The sequence below is a fragment of the Pimephales promelas genome, chromosome 19 (genome assembly GCF_988280905.1).
Source record: "Pimephales promelas chromosome 19, fPimPro1.hap1.1, whole genome shotgun sequence".
In the NCBI taxonomy this organism is placed as follows: domain Eukaryota; kingdom Metazoa; phylum Chordata; class Actinopteri; order Cypriniformes; family Leuciscidae; genus Pimephales; species Pimephales promelas.
Window position 1 is genome coordinate 26,000,622 of NC_142787.1, and position 26,697 is coordinate 26,027,318.

The 26,697-nt window shown below is 39.4% G+C and overlaps 2 protein-coding genes across 4 annotated transcripts in view; one reads left to right on the plus strand and one right to left on the minus strand.

Moving 5' to 3' along the window:
• Nucleotides 1-26,697, plus strand: part of pcxa (pyruvate carboxylase a) — a 114,964-nt gene that overhangs the window by 59,485 nt on the left and 28,782 nt on the right. For both annotated transcript variants that reach the window (XM_089123757.1, XM_039694009.2), the window contains exon 10: nucleotides 3,011-3,193. In XM_089123757.1, the coding sequence (XP_088979883.1) occupies nucleotides 3,011-3,193 (183 nt within the window). The remainder of the gene's footprint in view (nucleotides 1-3,010; nucleotides 3,194-26,697) is intronic.
• lrfn4a (leucine rich repeat and fibronectin type III domain containing 4a) lies at nucleotides 15,550-24,697 on the minus strand. Of its 2 annotated transcripts, XM_039694010.2 has the most exons (4): nucleotides 24,296-24,697; nucleotides 23,299-23,782; nucleotides 20,498-22,150; nucleotides 15,550-17,367 (listed from the first exon to the last, which is right to left on the minus strand). In XM_039694010.2, the coding sequence occupies exons 3-4, from the start codon at nucleotides 22,126-22,128 to the stop codon at nucleotides 16,326-16,328; spliced, it is 2,673 nt and encodes an 890-aa protein (XP_039549944.2). In that variant the 5' UTR covers nucleotides 22,129-22,150; nucleotides 23,299-23,782; nucleotides 24,296-24,697; the 3' UTR covers nucleotides 15,550-16,325. The 2 variants fall into 2 exon arrangements, with proteins under 2 accessions (XP_039549944.2, XP_039549945.2); XM_039694011.2 differs by lacking the exon at nucleotides 23,299-23,782.

Sequence of the window (26,697 nt, forward strand, 5' to 3'; positions counted from 1 at the left end):
CTGATAATGAAAAGCCAAGTACACAGCTTTGGATCGCTGTTATGGCTGCCCTGTCTCATTTTTCTGAGCGAAGCTGAGCCGGATAGATCAGCATGGAGCTTGTTGGATAATGATATGATGGTATTTCTTATGTTTCTGCAAATTATTTTGACTAATTGAAATGAACGCTTGTTTTTGAAAAGGCAGCGTGAATTCCAGTTTGCAAAGTTTTGAAATGGCATGATATTCAACAGGAAAACATAGAGTGCACTGTGAAAAAAGATTGTTCAATGGTTGTAAATTAAGGCGAGACACGGCAGGCAAAAACATCGTTTTTTTTCACTGGTCAATTTTGAGATTTTGGGATATTTTTCTTCAATAACATGTCTTCTTTCAGACTTGTGGTGAAAAGAAAGTCACCACGCTCGTGTGTAGATTTCTCATAAATGTTTCAAAAGTTGTCGTTATAAATGATCCCTCTGCTCAGCAATCGCGATCTGCACCCTGTCATCAAACACACAGTTAGAAAGCTCTTTCTCCTGTACAATGCTGTCGGATCCAAATATGGTCATTTCCTTTTTTATCAGCAACCAATCATGAAAGAAAAGGGGGGATTTAACTCTAAATGCGCAATCTCATTGGCTGATGCTAAATTTTTAAAGCCAGTTTTCTCAATGACTTTTCTCTCATACCCCAAGTCCGAAATCTCCACTTCAGTAGCACCTATATACACCAGACTTTCATTATGAAGACATTTGCTGAGGGATTTGTAAATATATTATTCCTTGCCTAATTTATATAACATTTTATTCCAAGAAACATGGCAAAAATCATTTTTTTTAGGCTACTGACAGTATATTCTGATTTACATGATAACAAAAGTAGATATCCATAAATCCTTCTGTAATTTTTTTTTTCTCATCTAAAATGTGAACTCAATGAAAAATAATTTTCAACCTGGCTTTATCCAATACTCAGATTTTGTTTTTTTAAAAATATATGCAAATTAGTGCATATTTAATTAGATAATGCTTCATTTGCATATTTAAACATTAAATTACACAAAATTTGTGTCTCGCCTAAATTAAATAACGTTTATTGGAGTACATTTTACAAGAAAATACAGTGTGGGGATTTAATTTCTTTTGCTTAAACTTTTTTTAATTGCCAAGTACACTTATGGTTTCGCCCTCGATAATAATAACTTTAATTTGCTTTCATTCACTCATTACAGGCATTCAGGGTGTAAATGACAGAAAAATGCTGTCTTATCTCTGTGACGGTCATCTCATTGGGTGGCAGAAGCCATTAACGGCGTCAAATCAAATTTCCACTCAATTTGAGTGATATCAAATTACTTTTTTTGGATTGCCATGGCGATGCTTGTATAATCTCCGGTGAATCTACTGGTTCATTAGCATGTCTTATGTCTTAAGTGGTGACAATCGATGTTGAGCAATCGCAGCCATTACCCAAAGTGGAGCTGTAATGAAGCCAAGGCATCGGCTTCTTTTTCTATTTCTGTTTGTTTCTCACGTCTCATTTTATCCCTATTTTAACACCGAACTTACCTCCGCTGATGCCTGGATCTCTGCTGTGCACATCAATTTCACTGTGCTGATGATTGTAATGTGGATGCCAGAGGCTGAGACAGAGCACAATTCCAACAGTAAATGACTGCTGCCAGTTGGCTGCAGTGTGAGTGTTTTTGTGTGCATGTTTGTGTGTCAGTGTTTTTTTCCTCAATTTGTTCTTATTGCCTGCACTCTCCCCTGAGGTACTTGTGTTGACGGTTGCTCTATTTTTGCTGGATGAATGTTTGTACAGTTCAAGGGGCAGCTCTCTGTGAAATGTTAGATTTTCAAATTGTTGCTTTTTTTTTTTTTTTAAACCTTCCGCTTTGGTAAGCGACTGAGGGCCGCCTCCTGTGTCTCACCCTGAAGAGCTGTTTTGTTAAATCGCTCAATTGCACCTTTAAACACTGCATTCAAACCCTTCAATCCACACAACATATTTTGAGATCATGCGCAAACCATTTCAACAGCCGATTTTACCTGTTCACCTTTTGAGTAACTACACCCATCAGTGGCACTTATGCAAAATACCCTTGTGTTTATTTAGGGAATATTTGGTTCAGTTGATGTGCTTTCTGAGAACAGTTTAGAACTCTGAGTGCCACTGAACACACATCACCGAATTGAAATACATTTTGCTGAATCAGTGTAGAAAATACAACCTTTAACATGGACCAACCAGCTATAAGCTCAAAGCAATGTATTAGCAACAGTAAAATGAAAATAAGATTTTAAAGTCAGCTGAAATGGATAATTATTTTAAAATAATTTTAGACTTTGAAATTGTTTTGGAAAAAGTATTGAAATTAGATGGCCAAAGAACATAAAATCATTGTTTTCATATAATTATTATAATTTGTTAATTTTATTAAATAGTGTATTTAAGTTTTATATATATATATATATATTATTATAGTTTGTTTGAAAATTATTATTTTAGATGGACAGGGAAAATTTAGTAGATTAATAGAAGTCACTTTTGACAATTTGCATTGCTGCAACTGTGTGTCTAGAAATGAGCAGAAAATCAAGAGCTGGCTTTTATGTGATGGTCATAATTTGTTTCAAAATGCAAAGTAAATTAATTGCAAAATGATTGCAAATTGTCGTTATTTCAGATGTGCAGGGAAAATTTTATTAACTGAAATGGCTGTGAAATGTGTATAAAAACCAGTGTTGGCACTGGCAGCTGTATTGATTTTTAAAGGGAGCGATTTTAGTGAGTCGTGATGTATTAGACTATTTCCAAGAATCTGGAATTACTTTTCATCAAGTGTAAAAATAAAAGCATAAAAAAAGGAAAGTATCAAAATATAAAGGGGGTTTCCTTTACCATTTAACACATTTTCTTCTTGAAGTCTAAAATTTTGGTTCTTTCAAGTGCAATCCCTCAAGCACGTACATGAAGGTTAGTCCAAATCTGTATTCTGACCATCATCTTCTTTCCTCTTGTACAGGTCTTTCGCAGTGGAGAGGGCATGGGTATCAGGCTGGACAGCGCGTCTGCCTTCCAGGGTGCTATTATTTCCCCTCATTACGATTCACTCCTGGTGAAAGTCATCGCCAGTGGAAAGGATCTGCCAGCGGCCTCTGCCAAAATGAGCCGAGCATTGGCGGAGTTTCGCGTCCGTGGGGTCAAGGTAAGGATTTTCTCAACAGTGCTTGCATAAACGATCCGGGGCAGCACGACTGCGGTCAGATTCAGCATAGACCTCTGGAAATTGATTCATTTGCACCTTTAAAGGTGCTGTGGTGTCAAACTGAGATTGTGCGTTGTGCTGGTCATAGATTTTTTTCAAGTAAATGTCATGCCTTTAATCAATTACTTTAGATTTTTTTTTTAATAAAACTTACCAGCTTAGCTCATGAATATTAATTATGCGAAGCCATCTAATTAATATTCATCAGGCTAAGTAGTTCCGTGACCTCACACTTTTAGAATGGCTGGTCAAGGTGCACAATGCCAAAAATGGTAACTTCCCATGAAAAAGCAAGCACAACAAAGCAGAAGCCTGACAAATTGAGTAAGAGATCAGATGAGAAGGGATTTTTTTTCCGTGACGGAATCTATGGATTCTCTTTTCCCCTATTAAATGTGTTGTTCTTTTGAAACGCATCTGAGCCGCAGTCTTGTCACATGTCATGCTGGCTGCCATCTGAGGCTCTGATATTAGACCTTGAGTGAGCTAAAAACATTTCCATTTGGAAGATCTTGAGCTTTTTTTTTTTATCTCCCACACACACAAACCTGAACATGCTGGATGAGTCACGTTAGACCATAGATGGTAACACGCACGTATAATATAGTATTTATCAGCATAATGTGATCAGAGTTGGAATGATGGCACTAATGGCACTCTCGGATGAAGGGTGCAGACCTCACCATTTTCTGATGTGCAGTTTCGGAGGAAGGGAGGGGTGCGGATGGGAGAAGTTGTCATGGAGTGTTTGTACTTAATCAGCCTGAATAAAATAAATGTGTTTACATAAACCATTAGGGAAGGAGCTTTCCTGTAAGCGTCTTTAGAAATTTGTTTGGGGGGTATTAGGAGAACCTATCTTTGTTTTGGCTGCTTTAATTTGGGAGTTTTCAGAACGCTGCATTTTATTTGGGAATGAAACGAGAATATAGCTCTAAAGACTAGTGAGCTGCCTATAAAGGGAACATTTTAGGCATGGTTCACTGACGAATGAAAATTCTGTCAACATTTATACACCGTCATACTTAGCCGTACCCAACATTGAGGAGCCTAAAGTCCGGATGGCTTTATTTTTTTTCCCCAAAAGGTGCGTCTACTAAAAGTTGTAAAATAACGGCCTTATTTTAATTTAACTTGGGTGGTGCAAGGGTATTGCTTAACACCAAAATAAATCATGAGCACCAAGATAACTCATTTAAGATGACCAATCAAAATAGGCAGATTGAGTGTGAATTCCATTGTTACGTTTAAAGGGATAGTTCACCCAAAAGTGAAAATAGCCCATGATTTACTCGCCCTGAATCCATCCTAGGTGTACTATATACGTCATTCTTCTTTCAGACAAATACAATCGAAGTTATATTGGATATTAAATGGATAAATGGATATTTTTCTTCCACGAACGCATCTATTCACTTCAGAAGGGCTTTATCAACTCCTGGAGATGCGTGGAACACTTTAATAATGAATAGATGCGCTTTGATGGACTTTCAAAGACGTACAGCCATTCACTCCCATTATAAAGCTTGGAAGAGCAAGGACGTGTTTTAATATAACTTCAATTGTATTAGTTTGAAAGAAGAATGTCATATACACCTATGGCTTCAGGGTGAGTAAATCATGGGCTAATTTTCATTTTTCAGTGAACTATCCCTTTCAGGCAGGTGAAGTTTAGCCAAATAAAATATAGGGAAGCGGGAAGCGGAAGGCAAGCAAACCAAAGGCCCATCATTTAAAGTATCAACAGCTTGCCCTCTAATCATGTTTGCTATTAAATATTTGTTTTGGATTGATATATTTTTAGAGTTTACAACAAAAACAAAAATCATCTGTCGGCATCTGTCTAAAAAACAATCTTAACCATTCTATTTCATCAGAAACGATCTTAAAACAGGGCTTTAATTGTAAAATCCCAAACTTGTCCTTTAAACTTTTAAAGCGCATGTAAATGCACTTAAAAACAAACTTAATTTTGAGGTTCCTTTCTGTTAGGATGCTGCCTATGTATGGCAGTGAGGCAGCTCAGAAGGTTTTATGCGTCTCATGTGAGGAGACGTATGCATTTGAAGTCATATGAGCTTTGAAGGGTCGGCCGTCAGGGAAGCTTTTAAAGCACTGCATCGGTTTTCTGACCTCTTAGTTTTTCCTCCTAACACATTCTCTCTCTCTCTCTCTCTCTCTCTCTCCCTGATCTCCCTTCCATCTTGCCCTATGCACAAATCTTAAAAATTGCTCCAACATGACTTTAAATACCTTTCAAGATGATTTTTTCTTTCCTTTCCGGAAAGATCTGCTGTCCATTTGCTCGTGTTTCTCCCATCTAAATTTCCCCTCGGCTAGAGTAAAGTTTGTGACAGAAAATCTCCGAAAATTGCCTTGCACCGACTCTGTCATTCCACCCCAATATTTCTCTTTACGCCTTTCTGCACCTTGCGCTCTCTACAATCAGGAAAGTCCTCGATTACCCTGCGGGCCACATTCCCAAGCGTGACTAGAGAACCTGGCCTCAGAAGAATTCTCCGAATCTCTTCAAGCTGCTGGGCGTCATGTCCGGAGCTTGAGAAGTGCCGCTGCCTGCCTGTTTTTAATGAAGACTGATGAAGTGCGCTCCAGGATATGCGTGAAGTTCAAACCTCTCCTGCTACCTTAATTTACAGGCTTCCTCTTCCTTCCACATTTGATTAATCTCACTCTCTTCACCAAATTAACACCCCATGTTTTTTTTTTGTTGTTGTTTTTTTTTTTGCATGATCGCTTACACTATTTTTCCGTCTCTCTGTTTTATCACTCCTCTTTCTAAACCTGTTCCCGCCACTGCTCTCAGCAGGAGGGAATTGTTGGGAGGCTGGAGGGAGGCTGTTGTTCTCCTTTGCGGCTTGGGAGCTCCCTAGTTTTTATTAGGCATCTTCAAATAGCCAATTTATCTAGTACCGCCACCACAAGATTTAATTACCTGTTGAAAAAATGGATTGTGCTTATGACAACCATTTGCTGAGGTGGAATGGAGAAACCAGTATCTATTATTTTTGGGGGGTTGCTGCTTGCCGACGATCTGGATCAGGACTAGTGGATGTAGTAATATAGGACAACTACTAATTAGTCAAGTCAAGTCAAATATATTTATATAGCGCTTTTCACAATACAGATTGTATCAAAGCTGCTTCACAGTATCAATCAAGACAACTTAACAGTGTTTGTTTATTCATGAAAAAAAGACAATCAAGTTTGGTAGAGCTGATCAATGGTTTGATGGGTCATTTAATTTGAATATCCCCAACTGAGCGGCAAGGAACCGAAAAACTCCATCAAGTGACCCAATGGTGTCCTAAAACTCCATCAGATGGCCCAATGGAGAAAAAAAAACCTTGGGAGAACCCAGGCTCAGTCTGGCGTTTATAAACTAGAGGCCAAATTTACAGTAACTGTAAGATACGAAATTTATGTGAATGCCAGGCTAAATAGATGCAAATTACTAATTTGTCATTTATATTATTCTTTTATTCACAGTGACTTACTGTACTAGAGCCCTATTACAATGGTAGGGTGAGAATGCCAAAAAAAAAAAAAAAAGGATGACAGTGTTGGATGAATCTTAAAAGTATTTACCTACATTTCAGTGGCATACAGCAGTATCAAACAATGATTTAGAAGTTAGATTATAAGTTAGTTAGAATCCGACTAGACGTCTTTGCCTGAGGAGGTTACCATAGCAACAGCAGGCTGCTTGAACACTTTTTGTTAGCATCCGTTGCAGATGGTACATGGAAAAAACAAGTATTCTCATTATTTATCACTTTGTTATAAATTTACACCAGAAATATATCTCAAACCAGTTGCACAACGACCATGCCCAGAAAATTACTTTACTGAGTTTGAACTTAGGTAGTTAGCATTTACATGCTACTTTTCTCCAAAGGGACAGTAGAATCAGTTATTCCACCAGCAGGGAACAGTCAAGGTAAATGTCCATGAAAGTGATTTTTGTGCCTTTTTGGGATGGCACCACAAGTTGTGTTTGTCCACACTGAAAGTGTAAATGCTGTGTGGTGCAATACAGGTAGGATATGTAGATTTTGAGATGTTACTGTGTGTTCAGCTGCTGTGGGAGGTTACTGTTACTGGGGCTGTTAAAAACTAGACATAATCAGATATGGCAAATATGCCCCCAATATTTGACATTATTGAAAGAACTCTGTTGCATCTCCATGAACAGGATTTTTTGTTAACTACGTGTAATTGCAGTGGACAATTAAGTACAGAACCAAAGTGGAGCATTAGAACGCGTTCAGTTGTGAAAAAAAGGAAACCTTAATTATTTCTCTTTCTTTCCTTTTTAAACGGTAAACTTTCCAGGTGTGATTTTAGCATCACTCAATTTTGGAAAAGTGATTCTTTGTTTTTTACCTCTAAAAATGTATTTTGGTCATGGTGTGATAATACTGTATAGGTGGTAGTTGCTTATCATGAAATGATAAAATGATATTTGCCTAGCCTAGACCACCTCAAGGTTTGTGACCACAATCTTTGGCTATTAAAAAAACTCATACACGCAGTCATACTCTCACGCCATGGGTAGCTCTTGCATGTTGTGAATTGCTTTGTTGGCCATTGTTGAATGCTTCAAAAGCTGAGAACAGTGTTTTGGACAGACTGTTTCTTTCAGAAATAACCTCAATTAGAAACCACATGGCATATCAGGAGGTGAAACCATTGGACCCAAGGCTATGTTCCTGGTTCTAAGGGTTCTCTGTGATTAAATAAAAGCTTGAATGTTTCATTGTTTTCTAGCAGTGTCCTGCTGACTTTGAAAGGCTTCTGCTGAGCAAGCCAAGTTTAGATATGAAAGTCGTCATCATCTTTGCTAAACATTTAGTTCTTTTACTGTCAGTCAAGCTCTGCTCTGTCTTCCTTCCTTGGTTCCTTTCTTCTTTTTCCGCAGTGCTTCTTCTCTGTTAGGGCTGCTTTCATATGATATCAAGATATTTTCATCACTGTCAGGAAGTTGAGTCGTGTCAAGAGCCTGGAGGCTGTATTGAATGAGGGTGGACGCTGTGGAGAGTGAGAGACATGGTGAGAATGGGGGAGAGTGTCTCTGCATGAAGGCTTCAGACGAAGACTGATGGAAGCTGACAAACATTAAGAACCCTAGAGAGAAGGAGGGTGTATGGAGTAAGCAAAAAAAAAAAAAAGAGAGAAGCTCTCTGGCTCTAAGTAAATATGTGATATTGAATGAGGACGCAAACTCAAATACACCATCCTATTCTCCTTGGAGAGTCGTAGTCTGAAGGGTGTTTGTCCTTTCGCAGTCATCATGGCCTTTCCCCCTTCTATCATAGTAGAGCTGTACTTCTTTAGTACCAGGATCTTTCCATGAATATTGTACAAAATAAGGATTGAACCTCCTAAAGACATTTTTTTTTCTTTGTCAACAAATCGCAAACATCAGATCAAACTAAATGTTACATAAGATGTTTTATTTGCTTTCTAATTTCTGTGAAGTTAGACATTGTTACAACCCTATTGCCTTTATTTGAGAGGTTTAAATGCAGTTTAAAACCCTGCATACAGTAGATATTGCTGTTTCTAAAATTTCTCATTATTATTCTCAACATTTCAAAAAATTTTAAGGCTAGTATAAGTATCTGGGTCACACATGAAGCTATATAAATGAAGCTGTCGCTCGATAGTGGTTAGCTAGTTTGTAATAATAAATTAGCATTAACAGGACTTGCATGAATTGTTATTCCTGATAAATGCAGACAACACTGGACCAAATTTAATTGGATTACATTTCTTATCATTTTTTCATATTTTTTTTTCACAAAACTTTGAATAGAACGTTCAAAAGAACAGCATTTATGTGACAGAAGTCTTTTGTAAAGTTAATGTTTTTACTGTTAGTTGTATTCAATTTAATGCATTCTTGCTTATATAAGTGTTCTTAAAATATTAATTCATCAGCATCTATTAGATCTCACAGGAACAAACACAGTGCCTCTAATGCTTAAAACACAAATAAATATTTACCTCAATTTGTACCCTCATGATAGGTTTTTCATTGTCCTCTGGAGAAAAGAAATCCAACTCTCTGTTGGATGTTTTCATCCACGATGGCTTCTTTATAATGCTCCATTATTACTCTACAGTCGAATGGTTACAGAGCTAGTGAGCCTTCTACTGGCCATAAAAGAAAGGATTGGTCTTTACTTATATCATCATGTGACTCATCTGTGCAGCATGACACCATATAATCGATATCTAGCCTTACTTAGATGAAGTTGATGGTTTGATGCAGCATTTATGGTCACCAGTGGACATGTACAACAAATCTCAGTGTGTCTATCAGTTTTAGCTTCTAGTTGATTATGAGGTAATGCAGTTGTCTAGTAAATCAAAGGCTGTGTAGTGTAAGTTTTGCCTCTGTCGACTTCTCTCATCATTACTGCTGAACAAGCCCTTCAAACGGCCTAGAGATGTTCTCGTCAGAACCAGCCGGGCGCCTCCAGCTAGAAGATGCTGCAGTTCTCCCATGAGGATGCAGTTTCTGGTATCAGGGTTTTCTCTAAGTTATGATACACTGTGTTTGTTTGTATATATATATATATATATATATATACACACTCTAAAAAATGCTGGGGCAATTTTGGGTCAAATACGGACAAACCCAAATGTTGGGTTAAAAATGTAACCCAATGGCTGGGTCTGTCCATATTTGACCCAAAATTGAGATGAAACAACCCAGCATTTTTTAGATAGAGTATATACTATACTGTATATATATATATATATATATATATATATACACATCTAAGTTACAAATATACTCAAAATATATTGGGGTATAAATATCAAAAAGTTTGGGGTCAGTATTTTTTGGCTTAAAGGTGGTATTAAAAACATTTTTAAAAATGTTTCTATTTAAAATAAATACTGATATCTTGAATTTTGTTCTTCAAGGAATCCTGAAAAAATAGAAAAAAAAATACATCATGGTTTTTACGAAAATATTAAGTAGCACAACTGTTTTCAACATTGTATTAGAAAGATTTCTGAAGGAATATGGAATACAGCTAAGGAATTAACTACTCTTTAAAACATTAATATCAATTGTTTTTTAAATCAATATTAGCCTGCTGTTTTTACAGTATTTTTGATCAAATAAATGCAGCTTTTCCGGGTGAGCAAAAGAGACTCCTGAAACATAAAAAAAAAATCCTAATTTCTCTCGAAAAAAAGTCTCAAATAAAAGAGAGGTTTCCCAACGCAACCACTAAAGAATCCAGTATCCCAGCTGTGCAAATGTGCACAGCTGGAGATGCCACGTGAATTACAAGTCCTTATAAAACTAGTTGAGAGCATGTGTGCACTTGGATCAAAAAAATCTGCGGCACGTTCAAGCTCTCACCCGACTCCATGAAAAATAAAGGAAGGTGTACACAGGAGAACATAATCAAAGGTTGAGGAACAAAGAGTCAGCGTGAATGAAACACAGCACTTCACAACCTAAGAGACATTACTTAATGCTTTTTCAAAGTCCTGGCTAGCGGCACTGGCAGCTGAGGCCTGTTATGAATGAGAAATCTTGTTACTGATGAAGAGAGAGCTACTAATAGTGAGAGTGAATGCACCCTTGGGGTACCCGGGAGGGCCGAGGGAGCTGACAGATTGAACCTCCAACAGAAAAGCCTCCTGTCAGACTCCCACACTCGCCCTGTCCCAAGTGGTAAGAGTGGTGGGCCTTGAAAGGAGTGGGAAGGGAAGAAATCAAGGAGAGAGCAGGCAGAGTTCACTGGGTATTTTGTTGCTGGCAGGGGGTATAAGAGAAGGGGTGGTTGGAAAGTCACAGGGGTGGTGCTCTTATGAAAGCTGTGTCTCTTTCGTTCCCTTTTCCTTTCACACTTCTCCAGACTGCTTAAATAGATGGAAAATAGGGAACATCATGACCTACAGGCAAAGAGAGAGGTGAGCAAAGTCAAAATGCATTCTTACGTGTTCTCTCTTTGCGTTTGGTGTTGGGTTTCTGAGAAAAGAGCCCAGACAGCTGTGGGGAATCAGAGGAACACACTGTATGTTTTAGATCGAATCCTTTGTCTGGTATTGAGCAATGCACTTGCAATGACCTGGCCCTTTTTCCTCAGAATAATACAAAATGAGCAACAATTTTGCTTTTGTAGCTATAGAGTGAGATTTTTGTGAAGCAACATATTCAGCATTTGTTTTCTCATTTTACTTTTATTTTGTCTTTTTTTTCTTTTTGTTTTAGTCAGTTTTCCCAATTATTATTTATTTTATTTCTTTTACAAAGTGGCATCAACAACCCTTTTGTTTCTTCTACTTTTTTCTACTTCTCATATTACTTTCATTTTGTCTTTTTATTCTTTACTTTTTTGTTGTAGTGAAGGACTAGTTTACCCCAAAATTAAAATTAATCCATTTTTTTTTCTTAGTTTACTCGCCCTCAAGCCATCCTAGGTGTATATGATTTTGTTCTTTCAGCCAAACACTATTAATAATATCAGAAATTAAAAATTCAAATTTAACAGAATATTACTTTTTCCCCTAACCTTTTCTTCTCTATCTCTCTACAATTATGATTACAATTATGAATTATGTTTATAATAATGCATTTGAGTACTGTGTAATAATTTAATACATGTATAGGGTTATTTGCATGAAATTATGCATAATTTATAGTTATTTCTATAGTAACTACACTGTAAAAAAATATTGTTGGTTTAACTTAAAGTAAGTAACCTGGTTGCCAAGTTGATTGAACTGGAAAAAGTGAGTTAATACAATGAAGGAGATTGATTTAATCATCAGAAACTCAAAATAATAAGTTATCTCAACTAAATAAATTATTTAAGTTGATTTGACAAAAGAAAAAATTTTGTGATAACAAATCTTGAATATATTTTTTTTACAGTGTACATGTAACGTGTAAACTGACAATGTAAAATAAAGTGCTACCAAAAAGTTTTTTATTTAAAAGGCAGTAACTGCACTCGCTGAAGCAGTGGTAGTCTCTTTGTTAGTACCATTAGCACAAAAAAATATTTTCATTTGTTATCACAACATATTTTCTTTTTTTAAATCAACTTAAATAATTTATTTAGTTGGGTAACTTATTATTTTGAACTTCTGATGATTAAATCAATCTCCTTCATTGTATTAACTCACTTTTTCCAGTTCAATCAACTTAAAATTTTAAGGCAACCAGGTTACTTACTTTTTTAAGTTAAACCAACAACATTTTTTTTACAGTGTGTCAGGTCACTTAATGATTCTAATTTTAATAGTTTTAATCAATACAGAGAAGTTACAGTTACACTAAGTATTTGAATGGACTGTAGAGTTTAATTGTGTTTTCTTCTTAGTGTTCACAGTACTCATAATTATTTCATTCTAAACTTAAATGGATTTATGCAATCAGTTTTCAAATATCTTCCACATATCAAAATCAGTTTCTCAGAATATCTTATTTTGTGTTCGGCAGAAGAAAGTAAGTCCTACTAGTTTGGAATGACAGTAGGCTCAGTAGACAATTTAAATTTTTGGGTGGACCATTATGAACTTCACCTTTATGAGAACTGTAGCTAGCCCTCTCTGTGGATATTTTAAATGTTAACTATCATGTGTTTTGTGGTGGAAACCCATAGGATAGTATGGTTAGAGTTTGGCTCTCAAAGGACTGAAGTTGCTTCGGTTGCGTTTTTGTGTGTTTGTGCATTGCACTAGCTATCGTCTTGTCAAGAGACTCTCAGGAGAGAGAGAGAGAGGAGGGAGAGCTCAGCTGCAGCTGCAGTGGAGTCATCACAGCCAGAGAGAGAACAGGCCAGCTCTGTCTGCATCACTGCTCCTGCATGCATGATCGGCTAACCACCTATGTGCCAATCAGTAGGTTTTAATTGGGTAAAGGAGGGCAGAATGTCGCTTTTAGCAATCATACGGAACCGTTTTATCATCTCCTCCGTGTCCTCCTCCCTGTTCTGCTCACACAGTCTTTAATTGCAGTCGGAGTTGTGTGCTCTTCATGGAGTTTGTAAAGACATTTGCTCTCTGGGGGTGCTTTGGAAGTGAAAAGCATGCTCATGATTTTAGACATCAGGCTCTGAGAACAGAAGCACTGGTAAAAATTAGACCATGCGATTACTATGCGCTGTGACTGACTGGAACTAGGCACCACATCTGTGTGAAGTCGTGCTTTTCCCGTGCAGTTTTTGCAATCTGCTTGGTCTTCAATCACACTTTCCCTATGATTATAAATTCATTCTTCCATCTTCAGATTTTCCATATTTTATTATGCCAATGAAATTGGAGAGCCTCATCATAGATTCCTAGTGTGTAGCTCTGTTCCAAAGTCTAGTGAGCTACTGTATCCATGGACCCTACTGTAAGGTTATTCTCACAATGGCATCAAATTATTCATAATTATTTTTGTTTTATCCCTTAAAATTTCCTTTCTTAAAAAGCTCACTCCTTATATACAGTAGAAGGCCTTTCAGGTTTGTGGAATTGTGGCCTAATAGAGGGCACAAAAGGATAAGACATCTTTGAAGTTCACTGCATTGCCAACTGTTAAAATGACAAATAAATACAAATTCCGAGAGCGCTCCACCAGATATGTTTGATTTTACCATCTGGATGCTCAAAATTGATCAGATGAATGCACGTTTTTAAGTTGATCACCGTTCTAAACCTTAAAGGATCGAAACTGGTCGGCCCAAAATTTATGAAAGACATTGTTAAAATAGTCAGAGTGACTACAGTGGCTCAACCATAAATTTATCAGGCGACAAGAATACTTTTTGTGAGCAAAAAAACAAACAAAGAATAACAACTTTATTCAACTATTCATTTCCTTCTCTGTGGGCCTTGATATTTCACGTAGTCATATGGCGCAAAGCTTCTGTGTTGCACGTTACACGTAGGCTCACTATTGGCCGACGGTGGTTCGAGGTCCAAAACAAACTTTCAGTACAAACTGCAAACTGTTCAAAGGGCTTTAAACGATTCCAGACGATGAATAAGGGTCTTATCAAGCGAAATGTTCGCTCATTTAAAAAAAGTTTTATAAGCTCAAATGGTCGCCTTGCTCTGTACTGCGATGCACGTTCGTGACTCTCCTGTTTGAACTCGCTCATCAAAATGAACGAATCTTTTTCCGAGTCAATTCGTTAGTTTAATTCGTTGAATGAACCAAATGACTCAGAAAAAGATTTGTTCATTTTGATGAACGAGTTCGAACAGGAGAGTCACAAACGTGTCACAGAACAGAGCAAGGCGAACATTTGAGCTTATAAAACTTAAGCTTTGTTATTTATTTCTTAAATGAGCGATCATTTCGCTTGATAAGACTCTTCATCTTCTTTTGAACAGTTTGCACTGAAAGTGTCCTTTGGACCTTAAACCGTTTTGTTACCACTGAAGTGCATTATATGGAGAAAAATGCTGGAATGTTTCCATCAAAAACCTTAATTTATTTTCGACTGAAGAAAGAATGACGTGGACATCTTGGATGACACGGGGTTGAGTAAATTATCAGCAAAAGTGAACTACTCCTTTAAGAAGCCTATGGAGGAGTGATCCAGCTCTCAGATTTAATAAAAAATATCTTAATTTGTGTTTTCCGAAGATGAACTAAAGTCTTATAGGTGAGGGTGAGTATTTTTCATTTTTGGGTGAACTACCCCTTTAAGGACCATTTGCGATTATCCGTTGTAACAAAGTGCTTCGCATAACTCACAAACCAGGTAGACAGGAAACCTCCCCATCTGTGCCACTGTCCTCTTTTTTTTTTTTCTGATCCACACCTTCACCCCTGCCTCTTTCCTTTCATCTTCGTCCTCTTTTCCTCCTCTACTGTCGACTGTTATATAAAGCGGTCTGTAGTGGGCTTGACACAGCAAAAATGAAGAAATATAACAGGAAATTACAAGCTTCATCTTGAAGCCTTAGCTCATATAACACATTTCTTCTTTGAGGTCTTACAGATTAACAGACCTTGTTGTTGTTGTTTATTATCTGCATTCTGCAATTAAATCTCCAGTTAAGTTAGCTGAGCTCGAATTAGTACACTAGAGACATTAAGCTGATTATCCTATTTGACATTTTAATCGGGTTTTTTAGGGGCGGTGTATGCCGTGCTGCCAGTCAACTGCAGCACTCTAGTTTTTTGGTTCATGTGCCATATGGCTTTTTATTCCAGCTTCTCTTAAGCAATTAACCTTGGTGCTATCACATCAGATTGATCTCAATTAGAGCTTCAGTACAGCTTCATTCCACAATACAGAATATCATTTATACAGAACAGTGTTTTATTCTTTTTATGACTCTGGAAAAAGGCTGATCAGACAAGAACATTTATGACTATTCAGACCACTGTTGAATGAATTTGAACAAATGGTTACCCTATTATCAACACCAATGTATTGAAGTGTTCTGAGAGTCCCACTCCTTCCATCTTTTCAATTCATTGAAAAACATATCCGCTAGAAAAAATGAAAAGAGTGAAGAGAAACTTTACAGCGTATTTATATTCTTTCTCTCATTAGAAGGCCCAGACATGTTGTGCTCCTTTGCAGCAGTGTATTTCAATAGATAATGCATTCTCTCTTTGGGTTTGAATTATTGTTTTTTTTTTTTGTATGTGTGATATTTACCCCCTTCGTTTTTCAGCTCCTCATTAGCATTCGAATAGTGTTTCTTCTACATTAAGTAGAGGCTGCTTTATTCCAAAATGTATTAATTGGTTAATTAATCTTGTTGAAACAGATGCTTTAGGTTATAATCCCCCATGCCTTGGGCCTGTCATGTAAAAAACAAGCCTCTCCTTGAATCTCATTTCTTCAAATCCTACTTGTCATTCTTTGTCTTCACATAATTTGATTTTGAGCCTTGTTGTGGCTTAGAATAATGGCGGTCATCAAATGATAGCCAATCCTTTGTGTCAGGAGCATTACTTCTCATCAATTCTGCCTTCCCCTGATCATTTCTTATCTATTTTTTGTTTAATAGTTCTCTCTCGCTGCATTTGTTTGTTTGTATCAGCCTTTCTTGGGCAAATCACAATCTACACCACGCTTTCCTCCAGGTCTCTTGGATTGACGGTCATGCTACTGTTTGAGTTTGAAGTCGAGTTAGAGTTTGAGTTGGAGGAGTTGTTCGAAGTGAAGGCATGTAGATAGTTTTGCGTCAGGCCGTTGCCGTACTGCCCGCTGCTACCTGTGCTGGATGTGCTGGTGGTGGAGGCACAGTGGACAAGCATGCCATGTAGCGACTGGCTACGGCGGGTCCAGATGACACTCAGCCGCTTGGCGTAGCCGTAACACGTGGTAGCGGTGGTGATTTCACCCACATCAAAAGAGCTGCTACGCTTGGTTTTTAGCGCCTGCCTCAAGTCTGAGCCTCCTTCCCTTCCATCATCTCCATCGTGTTTCAATGCAAGCGAGGCCGAGGCCTCTCTGTCCGTGTTCCTGTCTTTCTCTATAGGCTTCCGCAATTTGAGCCTACCTGCTCGCTTTTGTGTCGGCATGGGCAGTGTGTTACTTGGGGAGTAGAAGAGTGTCAATCTCTCACTTTCTGGCGTGAGAGGACTCAAACATTTTTCCCTCCCTGCCCCGTCACCCCTATCATGTGTGCCATGGTGTGGCTCCGGGCTCTGTTTGGGTTTTGAGAGAGAACTGTGCTTGTGTTTGTCTTTTGTTCTTTGGGCCAAGACTCCGTTTGGAAACGCCACCATCATACTGTTGTTTCCATTTGTCTGGGCGTAAACATCCACCCCTTTGGCTGGAAAGAATTTTCCGGGCCTGTTTGCATCATCCCGACACTCTCCGCATACGCGATGGCGCACCATCATGGCCACGGTGAAGACCAGAAGGGTTACTACCACCACACCGCCCACCATCACGGTCAGCGTGCCGCCCAGGAAGTGAGCGTGCAGAGAACGGCATTCTGGATAATCCTCTTTAGTGCTGAACTGGATGCAACCCAGCACCTTTGTAGTAGCCAAGGAGGAGATGCCATCATCGAATATGGCCAAGACACACAGGCTGTAGTCTGCTCCTGACACCAGGTTTTTCAGCAGGAAACTATAACTGTTTGGAGGCAGAATTCTGTAACCAAATAGAAAAAGGAGAGATGACTTTTTGAGAAATTAAACATTATATTGAGGAGAAATACAGCAAGCACAATAAGGTGAACTTGATGGATTTGTAGAGAATACCCTGAAATTCTCGGATTCAAGAAATGAGCGAATTAAGAAGAAACTACCAATGTTGATGCGGCAGTCTGACAAGCCGTTAAGCATTTTTACATGAAAGCTGAGAGGTTGCTGACATGCTTCTTGCCTGAAGGAATCTATTTTGCTCTGGTTTCAATAAGCCATTTCCCTCTTTCCTCTTCAGATTCAATAAGTTTTTGTTTAGATTTGTCAATTTTATTAATGTATTTACTTTACTTTTTTTTTTTCAACTACATACTTCCTTGAGAGTATCAACCTCAGTAAAAAGGTGTGTAGTGTTTTTGTGCTGGACTTAAAGGAATTGAATGCAGTGTTCACATTCAAGGTGATGACTTATTTTTGAGCTCAGTTTGTTACTGCATATTAACAAAGTCCTTTTAGGCAAGTCATGTCACTCGGCCGCCATCTTGGCAACGCCTCCGGGCAGCTATTTCGGAATAAAAAGACCAAGCTCCTATCTAAATTAATGGGCAGAGAGTCAGAACTGCACTTTCACTGGTGACCGAGACATAAAAACTGCTTGCATAGAAACAGCAGTAAAATATGATAAAAATCGTTGAAAAAGTTTGACTTTGCCCCAAAATAAGGTTTAAAACGCCCTTTTCCCCACAGGTTATCAGTTTACTATGCATACGCATGGGTTCTCGTCAGTGGAACCAGACGATAGGCTTACATGTTTCCCGGCTTGACTGTTAAAAGCAGACGAGGGGCGGGACACGTGCATATAACCGCCATCTTTGGCGTTACCGATTTTCCCTATATAGCTGTATTGAGGATTGAGGAAGTGGCATTTCTCTATATAAATTGTCTCTGATATTAATAATGAGATATTTGCATGCTTTCCTGCACATAAAATTTCAAATTTCTTATGGATCATTTGAATTACAAGCTTCACAGGAAACGTCTTAATGATATGCTGTTAATAAAGCCCTTGATTTTCTCCATGATTCGTGCTGGGCAGTGATTTTGAAAAATAATCTTGTTAGCTCTATAGAATGGATTGGATTTTGAGATCAGTTTAGGTCAGATGTATGATGGGGATTTTTTTTTAACCTGAACCATTTCCTAGAAGATCAACATCATAGAAGACGATGTCACCATACGTTAGTTTTAATACTAGTTAAAACTAGTAAATTTTAAGTTTTTTTGCACTTTTCATCTTCCGGGTTTATAAATATACATTTATTTAAAAAATAAATCAATGCTCAGCTCTGCATTTATGCATTAAATTATAGTTGTCACGCGGTATGTAGTATATTTGTGTACTTTACGGTGAGCTTACAAAACCATGTAAAATATATATTATGTTACGTGTAGTGATTAATCGCAACATGCATTTGTGGGAAGGTTTGATGCTTCTAACTCAATGAGAGGGAAATAAAACTGTCAAAATCAGCGGAGCGTGAATGTGCAAAAAATATCTAGGAAAAATTCTGTCTCTGTAAACGTTAAACGATGCAGTCAATGTGGCCAGTCAAAGTGTAATGTCGGTCTTCTGGCCTTGACTGTGTTTACTCTTACAGATTCCTGCATGTTGATGGGAAAAGCTGTAGTAACAGGTCCATTATGAAGATGCCTAGCCTTTTACTCATCCACTTTTCTGCCTGCCATCACTCAGCAACTGCTGCTACTTCTGTTACCTTCATCCCCCTCTCTTTAGCCCATCCTCTATCTATATATATATTTCTCCTTGTCACACAAACATGGCCCTCACCTTCACCATGCATTATTGATCCCAATCCCTAGAAAACCCACTGCTCCTTACTTTTGTTAAGCCTTCCACGATATGGCCTAACCATGCCAGAATGGGTTCTTGTGTGCGCATGTGCAGTGAATATTTTACATTTGTAAGCTCCTTTCTGAGTAATTGAGTGTTTATAGCTGAAGAGCTCTAGGAAGGTTGCAAAGGGAAAGGAAAAGGTAATGAGAGGAGAGAGTGACATGAACAAATTGGATCATAAAATGAAGGCTACCATGGATGAATTTCTTTTGTCTGAAGTAGGATTTTTTTTTATTCAAACCGAGTTGTTTGTGCATCCGGATACTGCTGCACGGTATATAAAAAGTAATAAAACGCACCTATATCCGTGATCAGTAGCTGAACAATACCCAGATGATGTACTGCATCTGCTGAGATTCTGAGGTGTGCAAACAATGGACACCTCATTATCCCTTAAGAGAACAGGAACTGATGCGGTGTCAGAATCAAAAGATAATCTCGAAAAACTGAGCCAGCTGTAAAAAAAAAAAAAAAAAAAGTGCAAGTACTGCTTGTACCAAGAAATTTTCCTGATGAAATTTTGCTTGTTTAACAATAGCCAAATAAGTTGTTTTCTTGTTCATTGTTAGTATGTCACAGAACACAGGACAACATAGCAGACAGTGTGTTACATAGTACACACATAACACATACTATGTCTGGAAATGTATTTATACTATAAACCTGCATGCCAAAAGAACATCAAATGTTGAGAAGCTCTTCACTGAATTTAGTGCAAACTATAAATGTATGGGAATTTGGACACTATGACTCCTCCCAGCTGTCTAAGAAGAGTCCGTGTAAGCAACTCCCACAACCCTTCCCATGTGACCTGCCCTGGGAGGTCATCTCTTTCTATCCCTTTCTTCCTCCATTTAGATCCATTTCACTCTTCCTGATTTGCTGTGACACCATCTTCAAATGTGTAGGTTTTGCCCTTTTAAAGGGTTCATCCTGTTTTCCCCAGAGTCAGCAGGTCCTCTTACTCAAGTGCTCTGCTTTCTTTACCCCTCTCTGGCTATAAATAGCTGCCCGTGTCCGTTTTAGCCTCATGACTCTACTTCTCCCATTTGCATTTGCCCATTTTCATCAATATCTGAAGCCTATAATCCATGAGCATCAAGGATGTTTACTTGAAATGCATGAAAACCAACACATCATTTCTTTTCTTTTTTTTGTCAAAAGTGCTACCACATTGCAAAAAAAGGTCTTGCTGCGAGATCAAGAAACATGATATCCTTACCTATAAACAAGTGCATCGTCAGCAGTGCTGTTGTACTGGATCTGATACATCCACACCAAGAAAGGCATTGAAGATCGACCCATTTTCCAGCGAATCTGAGCTGAATTGGATGTCACTCCTAAAACTGCCACCAGGGTTTCTGTTCCTCCGTTACTGCTTCCTCTTTCTCCAGCATCTCCCTTGCCTCCAGTGACATTCCGTATAGCCACCACACCAGTCCCTGCCCCGTCAACCCCTCCCCGCCCACTGCTAATATCAGATGATCCAGGGTCTCTGTGGTTGATGAGAGATATTGTACTATTACCTCTATGGGGAAGAGGGATGATCTTCAATTCTACCAGAGCTGTAGATTCCCCTGCAGCGTTGATGGCAATGCACGTATAGGTGCCATCGTCTCTGGCACGGGTCACCAAAAAATCCAGCGTGCCATTGTAGTACGAACAAATGCGACTGGAGTTGGCCACAATGCGGTCATCTGGTGACACCCAATGAATAACTGGCTCAGGGTCACCAATGGCTCTACATTTAAGTGTGGCTCTTTGACCCTCCAACACCCACAGCTTGTTGGTATTACGGGTGATCAGTGGTGGCTCACAGGTGAACTCTTCCTCGGGGATGGACCAGAAGTAGCGACCCGCCAGATGAGCAGGTGTGGCACACGTCTCCATGTCATCTTCCCGAATCAGTCGTCGTAGCCACAACAGCTCACAGTTGCAGTGCAGGGGATTCCCCCCAAAGTTAAGGCTGGTTATGGAGTTGTATGGTGTTGGGCTGACAACCCCAATCTGGGATCTGGAAAACAGTGGATCAGGGGGAAGAGTCTGCAATCGGTTTGAGGTCATATCCAGTCGAGACAGTTTGAAGAGCTCACTGAAAGAACCCTCAGCAATCTGGTCTATTAGATTGTGATCTAGATTTAAGGTGTGCAGGCTAGCCATATTCTGTATAGATTCCCAAGGAACCCTGCGTAGGTTGTTGTAGGAAAGGTCCAGATCTTCCAGAGTCAATAGGAAGTCATCAAAAGCATCCACCGAAACATCTGTGAGCTGGTTGTTGTTGATGATTAGATGCTGAAGGTTAACAAGACCTGTCAGATCCTGAGGTCCCACCACTGTGAGACGGTTGGTGTCCAGGTGAAGTGAACGAAGACTCTCCAGATCAGCAAAGGCCAGTGGTTTTAGAGAATGGATGGTGTTGCGTGACAATGTTAAGTCAACTAGTCCTGTCATATTAGCAAAGTCTGCACCTCCCACTTCTAGGATGTAGTTGTCAGCAAGACGGAGCTCCACAGTGCGCCGATCAATGTTCGGTGGCACGAAAAGCAGACCTTTATTCACACAAAGTGTGCTTAGAGACTCGGATAAGTTCCGACACACGCAGTGGATGGGGCAGATGGACACCATGCCCCATGTCTCCCCTGCCAACACACCTTGTCCGCTTCCCAGCAATACGAAGCCTAAGAGACCCAGCCAGAAAACTGTTGATTGTGGCATGGGACAGGGGCGAACATTTATGTTGCTGAAAGGGTTAGATGAAGCATGATATCTCCTTGACTGGATCCATTTTGAGTTGCCCTGTTCTTGCAACAGACCGGTTCCTCTAGGTGGACTCCCTGGTTCTGTGTGTGGCATGGTAACCAGGTTGTCCACAGACCTGGGAAAAGAGAACAAATATTAGTGGTTTCAACTCATAACTTGAACTGAGAAAAATTAGGACTTTCTCTCCCCCTTAATCCAGAGACTGCCTTTCCATCCACTAATCCTCTGCACAAATGCGGTTATCCATTAATTGCCACTGAGACTTGGTTTTATGTCAAGTCGATCATCCAGTATAAGCTCGCTTCATCTAACAATGCATCAAAGGCTCAGATTAATGATCTACCTGGGATCCTTTGTCAGTTGTTTGGATTTTAAGGCATTTATCATGTGCCCAGCAAGCGCAACAAGAACCTTAAACTTTTCCCCTGTTTTGCGAGTGAAAGGGAGACTCAATTTGGCTGCCAGGGACAAACCTCAAGATGATCAGTCACATTCTAAGTGATGAATGCCTTGGCTGTCTTCTCATCGCAGATGTGAGATTGTGTGGCTGTTGTTGTGGCTGTGTGTGCAGACAAAGTGCATCTATTTACCCGCGTCTTATGTCCTTTTGTTTGTTCTCCTCTCTGCTGCTCCCTGTTCTCATACAGGGGTCTGATTAACCTGATACATAACTGTCTGCGTGCGTCTGCTCTGTCGCACACATGGGCAGAAGCAATCCAACGAGTGCTAGGAGAGTAGCTGCAATGAGTGTGTAAATGAAGTTGAATTGCTTTCACAAGAGTTAAGACCTGTTTTATCTAATGCACTATTGTCCCGGAGTATGTGCAAATGCTGGACTTGGTTTAATTAGTCTATTAGTCACCATCATCAAATATTTGTTATGCTGTGATGGTTTTATGCTAATGCTTGTATTTGTTGTTTACGTAATTTTGGCCTGTTCATCTCAGTTCATCAATGGCTCCAATGTCAAGTCTCGTAAAGCAGTTTTTTAAAAATGATTGTGTGCAACTGAGAAAGGGATAAGATCGGGCAGCTTTGAGAGTAGTAATATTCTATAAATAACCATGTGCAATTGGCTCAAAGCTGTATGTGTGAAAAATTTGCTATAAAGAATGAATACCCAGTGGAATTTTGATTCATTGTGCTGAATCTGGAATTACACACTGTAAATATCGTGCAAACAATTGACAAACCTCATGAGGTCCTACATGCCAGCAGTCGGTTAGTTTGTGGAAAGGAGAAAAATACTGTAATATTTCATACCTGTTGTGTCTGTTTCATCAAGATTTAAAATGGTTTCCAATCCTTTCAGTTCTTTTATATACAAACTGCCCAGCTAGTCCCATTATTGCTTCAGATGAAAATCCAGAAGTGAAACACTGTGGAAATATTCAGATGTGCTGAGGGTAGATTTGTTCCTCATAGTTAATGACCAAAAATCCTGATGATTTAAATTTGATCTGTGGTCAAATAGATGAATTACGGTCACATCATGTCGTTCTTTTCTCCGCCATGAGTCACTCTGCCCAGTTTCCATAATCTTCTGTGAACCTCAGTTAAAAGGAAGTTGGTACGTCTGGATTATTTGTTTCTTGGTTTCTGTAATTTTCCGCATTTCCAAATTCTCCTTCACTTCACAGCATTTTTTAATTCTGACTCCAGTGATAGCTTGTTTTATTAAAATCTTCTATTTGCAAAGGTGCTTCCAGTAGCGAGTGCTTCCAATCCATTTAATCTCAGAGGTGCACTGCCAAAAGAAACACAAATCCCTCTTAATAAATATTTAACCAATATTAAAAGCTCCCATTCGTTCAGCTCACGTAAGTTGCTTTTTGTTGTCTCATTTCTCTTGCATAGACTTTTAGCTCAGATGCCACATCTTAAAGCATGTTATGTATCATTCATGTCTGTTTGCTGATGTCAGCGTCTTATACTATTGAGGATCCTAAATTAATTGATTCTTCCTGTAAACTGGCGCATTAAAGCAAATAATCCAATTAGACCTGCTTTCAAGCAGACCCTGTGGGTCTGACTGAGCCAAATTTGTCTCTGTGTGTGTGTGCATGCACTCTTGTCTGGATGGACCTGAGGTCTATAGACTCATTTTCACTGCACTATTCCCTCCTTATTGCTTGCTCTCTCTCTCTCATATCCCTGAACCGTTATTCTTTCTACTCTGTCTCAACTAACTCAATCTCTTTCTCCACTCCTCCTCAGCTTTTCCAAAAGATCTAAAGGGTTAAGGCAAACATATACCTACCTTTTTTATTTCCAAATTCCTGATTGCGTCCATCCGAGAAGGGTTCCAGGGGTTCCTTTCCCTCTCATCTCAGGTTTGTCCAAGAAGGATTTCGGGTAGCATCCTCATCCCTTGTTTCTCTCCTGACCGCTTCTCTTGTTTTTACTTTTGCAAACGGTCCCAGGAAACCCTGCCCACAAAGTAGGCAACCATTACCTACAGCCACAAAGAACCTTTATATAACAGTGCTGTTGAGTCCCAGCTGATGTTGCAGATTACCATCAATCAATGCCTTGTTTTTGCTTTTTCGACCTGCTCTGTATTGTTGAACTGCGCGAGTCTGTGATTTGTTGGTTTTGATGCAGGGAGCAAGCCGATGCGAGCATTTGCGACTGCAATGTGTCTGCCACAGCAAGGGCAGAGTGAGCGGGAGGGAGGGAAGAGAGAACGAGAGAGAGGGAGAGGGGAGGGGAGTGGGAGTGGTGTGGCAGAGCCTAAAGCAGTCTTGGCTGTCGGTATGAGGAGAGAGACAAAATGCAAGGGTAAAAAAGGCAGAATGAGAGTGCATTGGCAGATAGCGGTGTGGGGCTGGATGTGGAGAGAAATTGCCCAAAGCTATGTCCCTCTGACAGTACATTTTTAACAACAGGGTATCATTGGTGAGCAGATACACTGAGAACTTTTGTCACGAATGCTCCCATAGAGTCGATATTCACCTTATGTAAATGTAAATGTTTTATATATCATTAAAAACGGATACTGAAAGAGGAGCTGATTTCGAGAAATCTGTTAAACATGCATGTGTTGTTGAATTCTGGTGGTGATTCTGATGGCTTTGACACGATATTACATGTCTCCACCCCATCCCCAAAACAATACAGTTGACTGTCAGAATTGCTTTTCGCCGCTTCCTTTTACAGTCCTGTTACCCATGTACATAGGGGAGCGTGGGGCTAGGGGTGCAACGGTACAGATAGCCCACGGTACGGTCCGTACCTCGGTTTTTGGGCCACGGTCTCGGTTCGGTTTCGGTACGTTTTGTGCAGAAAGAGACTCCTATTTCATCCCAAAAATATGTTTTATTTTTCTTATGAGCATAAACAGAATGTCACAGTAGTAAGAACATCAATGTGTATGGAATAAATTAACACTCTAGTCTGTACTGAACCTCTTCAACTACCACTTATAAAATACAAAATGTAAACAAGCAAACTTTAAAATATTCAAGTGGATCCCAAATCCAAACCTTGATAACTGGTAAATGAAGTGATCAATGTGAAAGAAAAAGTGCACTTTTACCTTTAACATAAATTAGCTTGTGGTTTGAATAAAAAGAGCAGAGCAAAATAATATAATTTAAAAAAAAAATACTGCAGGATACAAAGTGCAATGTTATTTACTCATCCTCTTTTGAGAGATTCTTGTGCAAAAATATACTGCAGTCAAAGTTTGACTGGGTTTGCGTTATGCATCTGTGCTGGGAATGTAGCGAGTGCGTGGAGCCGAGGTGAGGCGTTTAAGCGTGAGCGCGCTGGGGCGGGCACGTAACTTACATTCGCAGCTTGACTCATATGAGTATTCAATGTGCGGCGGCTCACTAACAACAGTGGGTTGTTTTGAATGAGACGACCCGTGTGAACGGGGAGCGCTTTATGAACGTCTATGACGCGCGAGCAGCGCCGGTCTGTTCGTGTGTCTGAGTGAGCGCTCGTGAGCGACACACACATAACCTGATTTATACGTGGTTGAACTGGCCGTGTGACAAACAAAGCGGGAATAAGCTGGACACGAGCGCAAGTTCGCGGGCGAATTTAATAATGCGGAGCGTTGTTAACTAATTGATCCATATAGTAAGGCGCTCCCGAATATAAGGCACACACTGTCGTTTTTTGAGAAGATTAAAGGCTTTTAAGTGCGCCTTTTATAGTGCGGAAAATACGGTAAAAGGATCAGCACGAACTCTATGGCAGAACCGAAGTCCCGCGGGACACGAGGTTAGATTGTCCCGTGCAGGGCTGACCGAACGGTCCGGGATTTTACCGTGTACCGTTGCATCCCTACGTGGGGCACAACCTAACGCGGGGTTAAATGCAACACGGACTTTTTACATAGTTCGTCAGGATCAAACCGGCTGTCTTTCTGCTCTTTTTCTCTTGATGCCAGAAGACGGTCTCCTGCGAATTTGCGGAAAGTTTTGATTATATTTCGTGAAGATACTGGACAAAGAGTGTTTTGACACCATGAAAGTAAATTTTTTCATCATAGATTTTTTTTCCGGTTTCTGGGTTGGATGTGTACGCTTCCAAATCTAACTTTATATTGCTTTAATCACTGTCTTGTTGGCTCAAACATAGCACCGTTTTGAAACATGTCAGCAGTTCCTAGCGACTGTTAGCTAGGTTTAAAATATGTAATACACAGCG

Excerpts from the sequence above, each read along its gene's own strand:
- lrfn4a (XM_039694011.2), bottom strand. The coding sequence starts at position 22,128 with ATGCCACACACAGAACCAGGGAGTCCACCTAGAGGAACCGGTCTGTTG. Across the intron at positions 17,368-20,497 it reads GACGATGCACTTGTTTATAG|AATTCTGCCTCCAAACAGTT; the intron begins GTAAGGATATCA and ends ATTTGGTTACAG.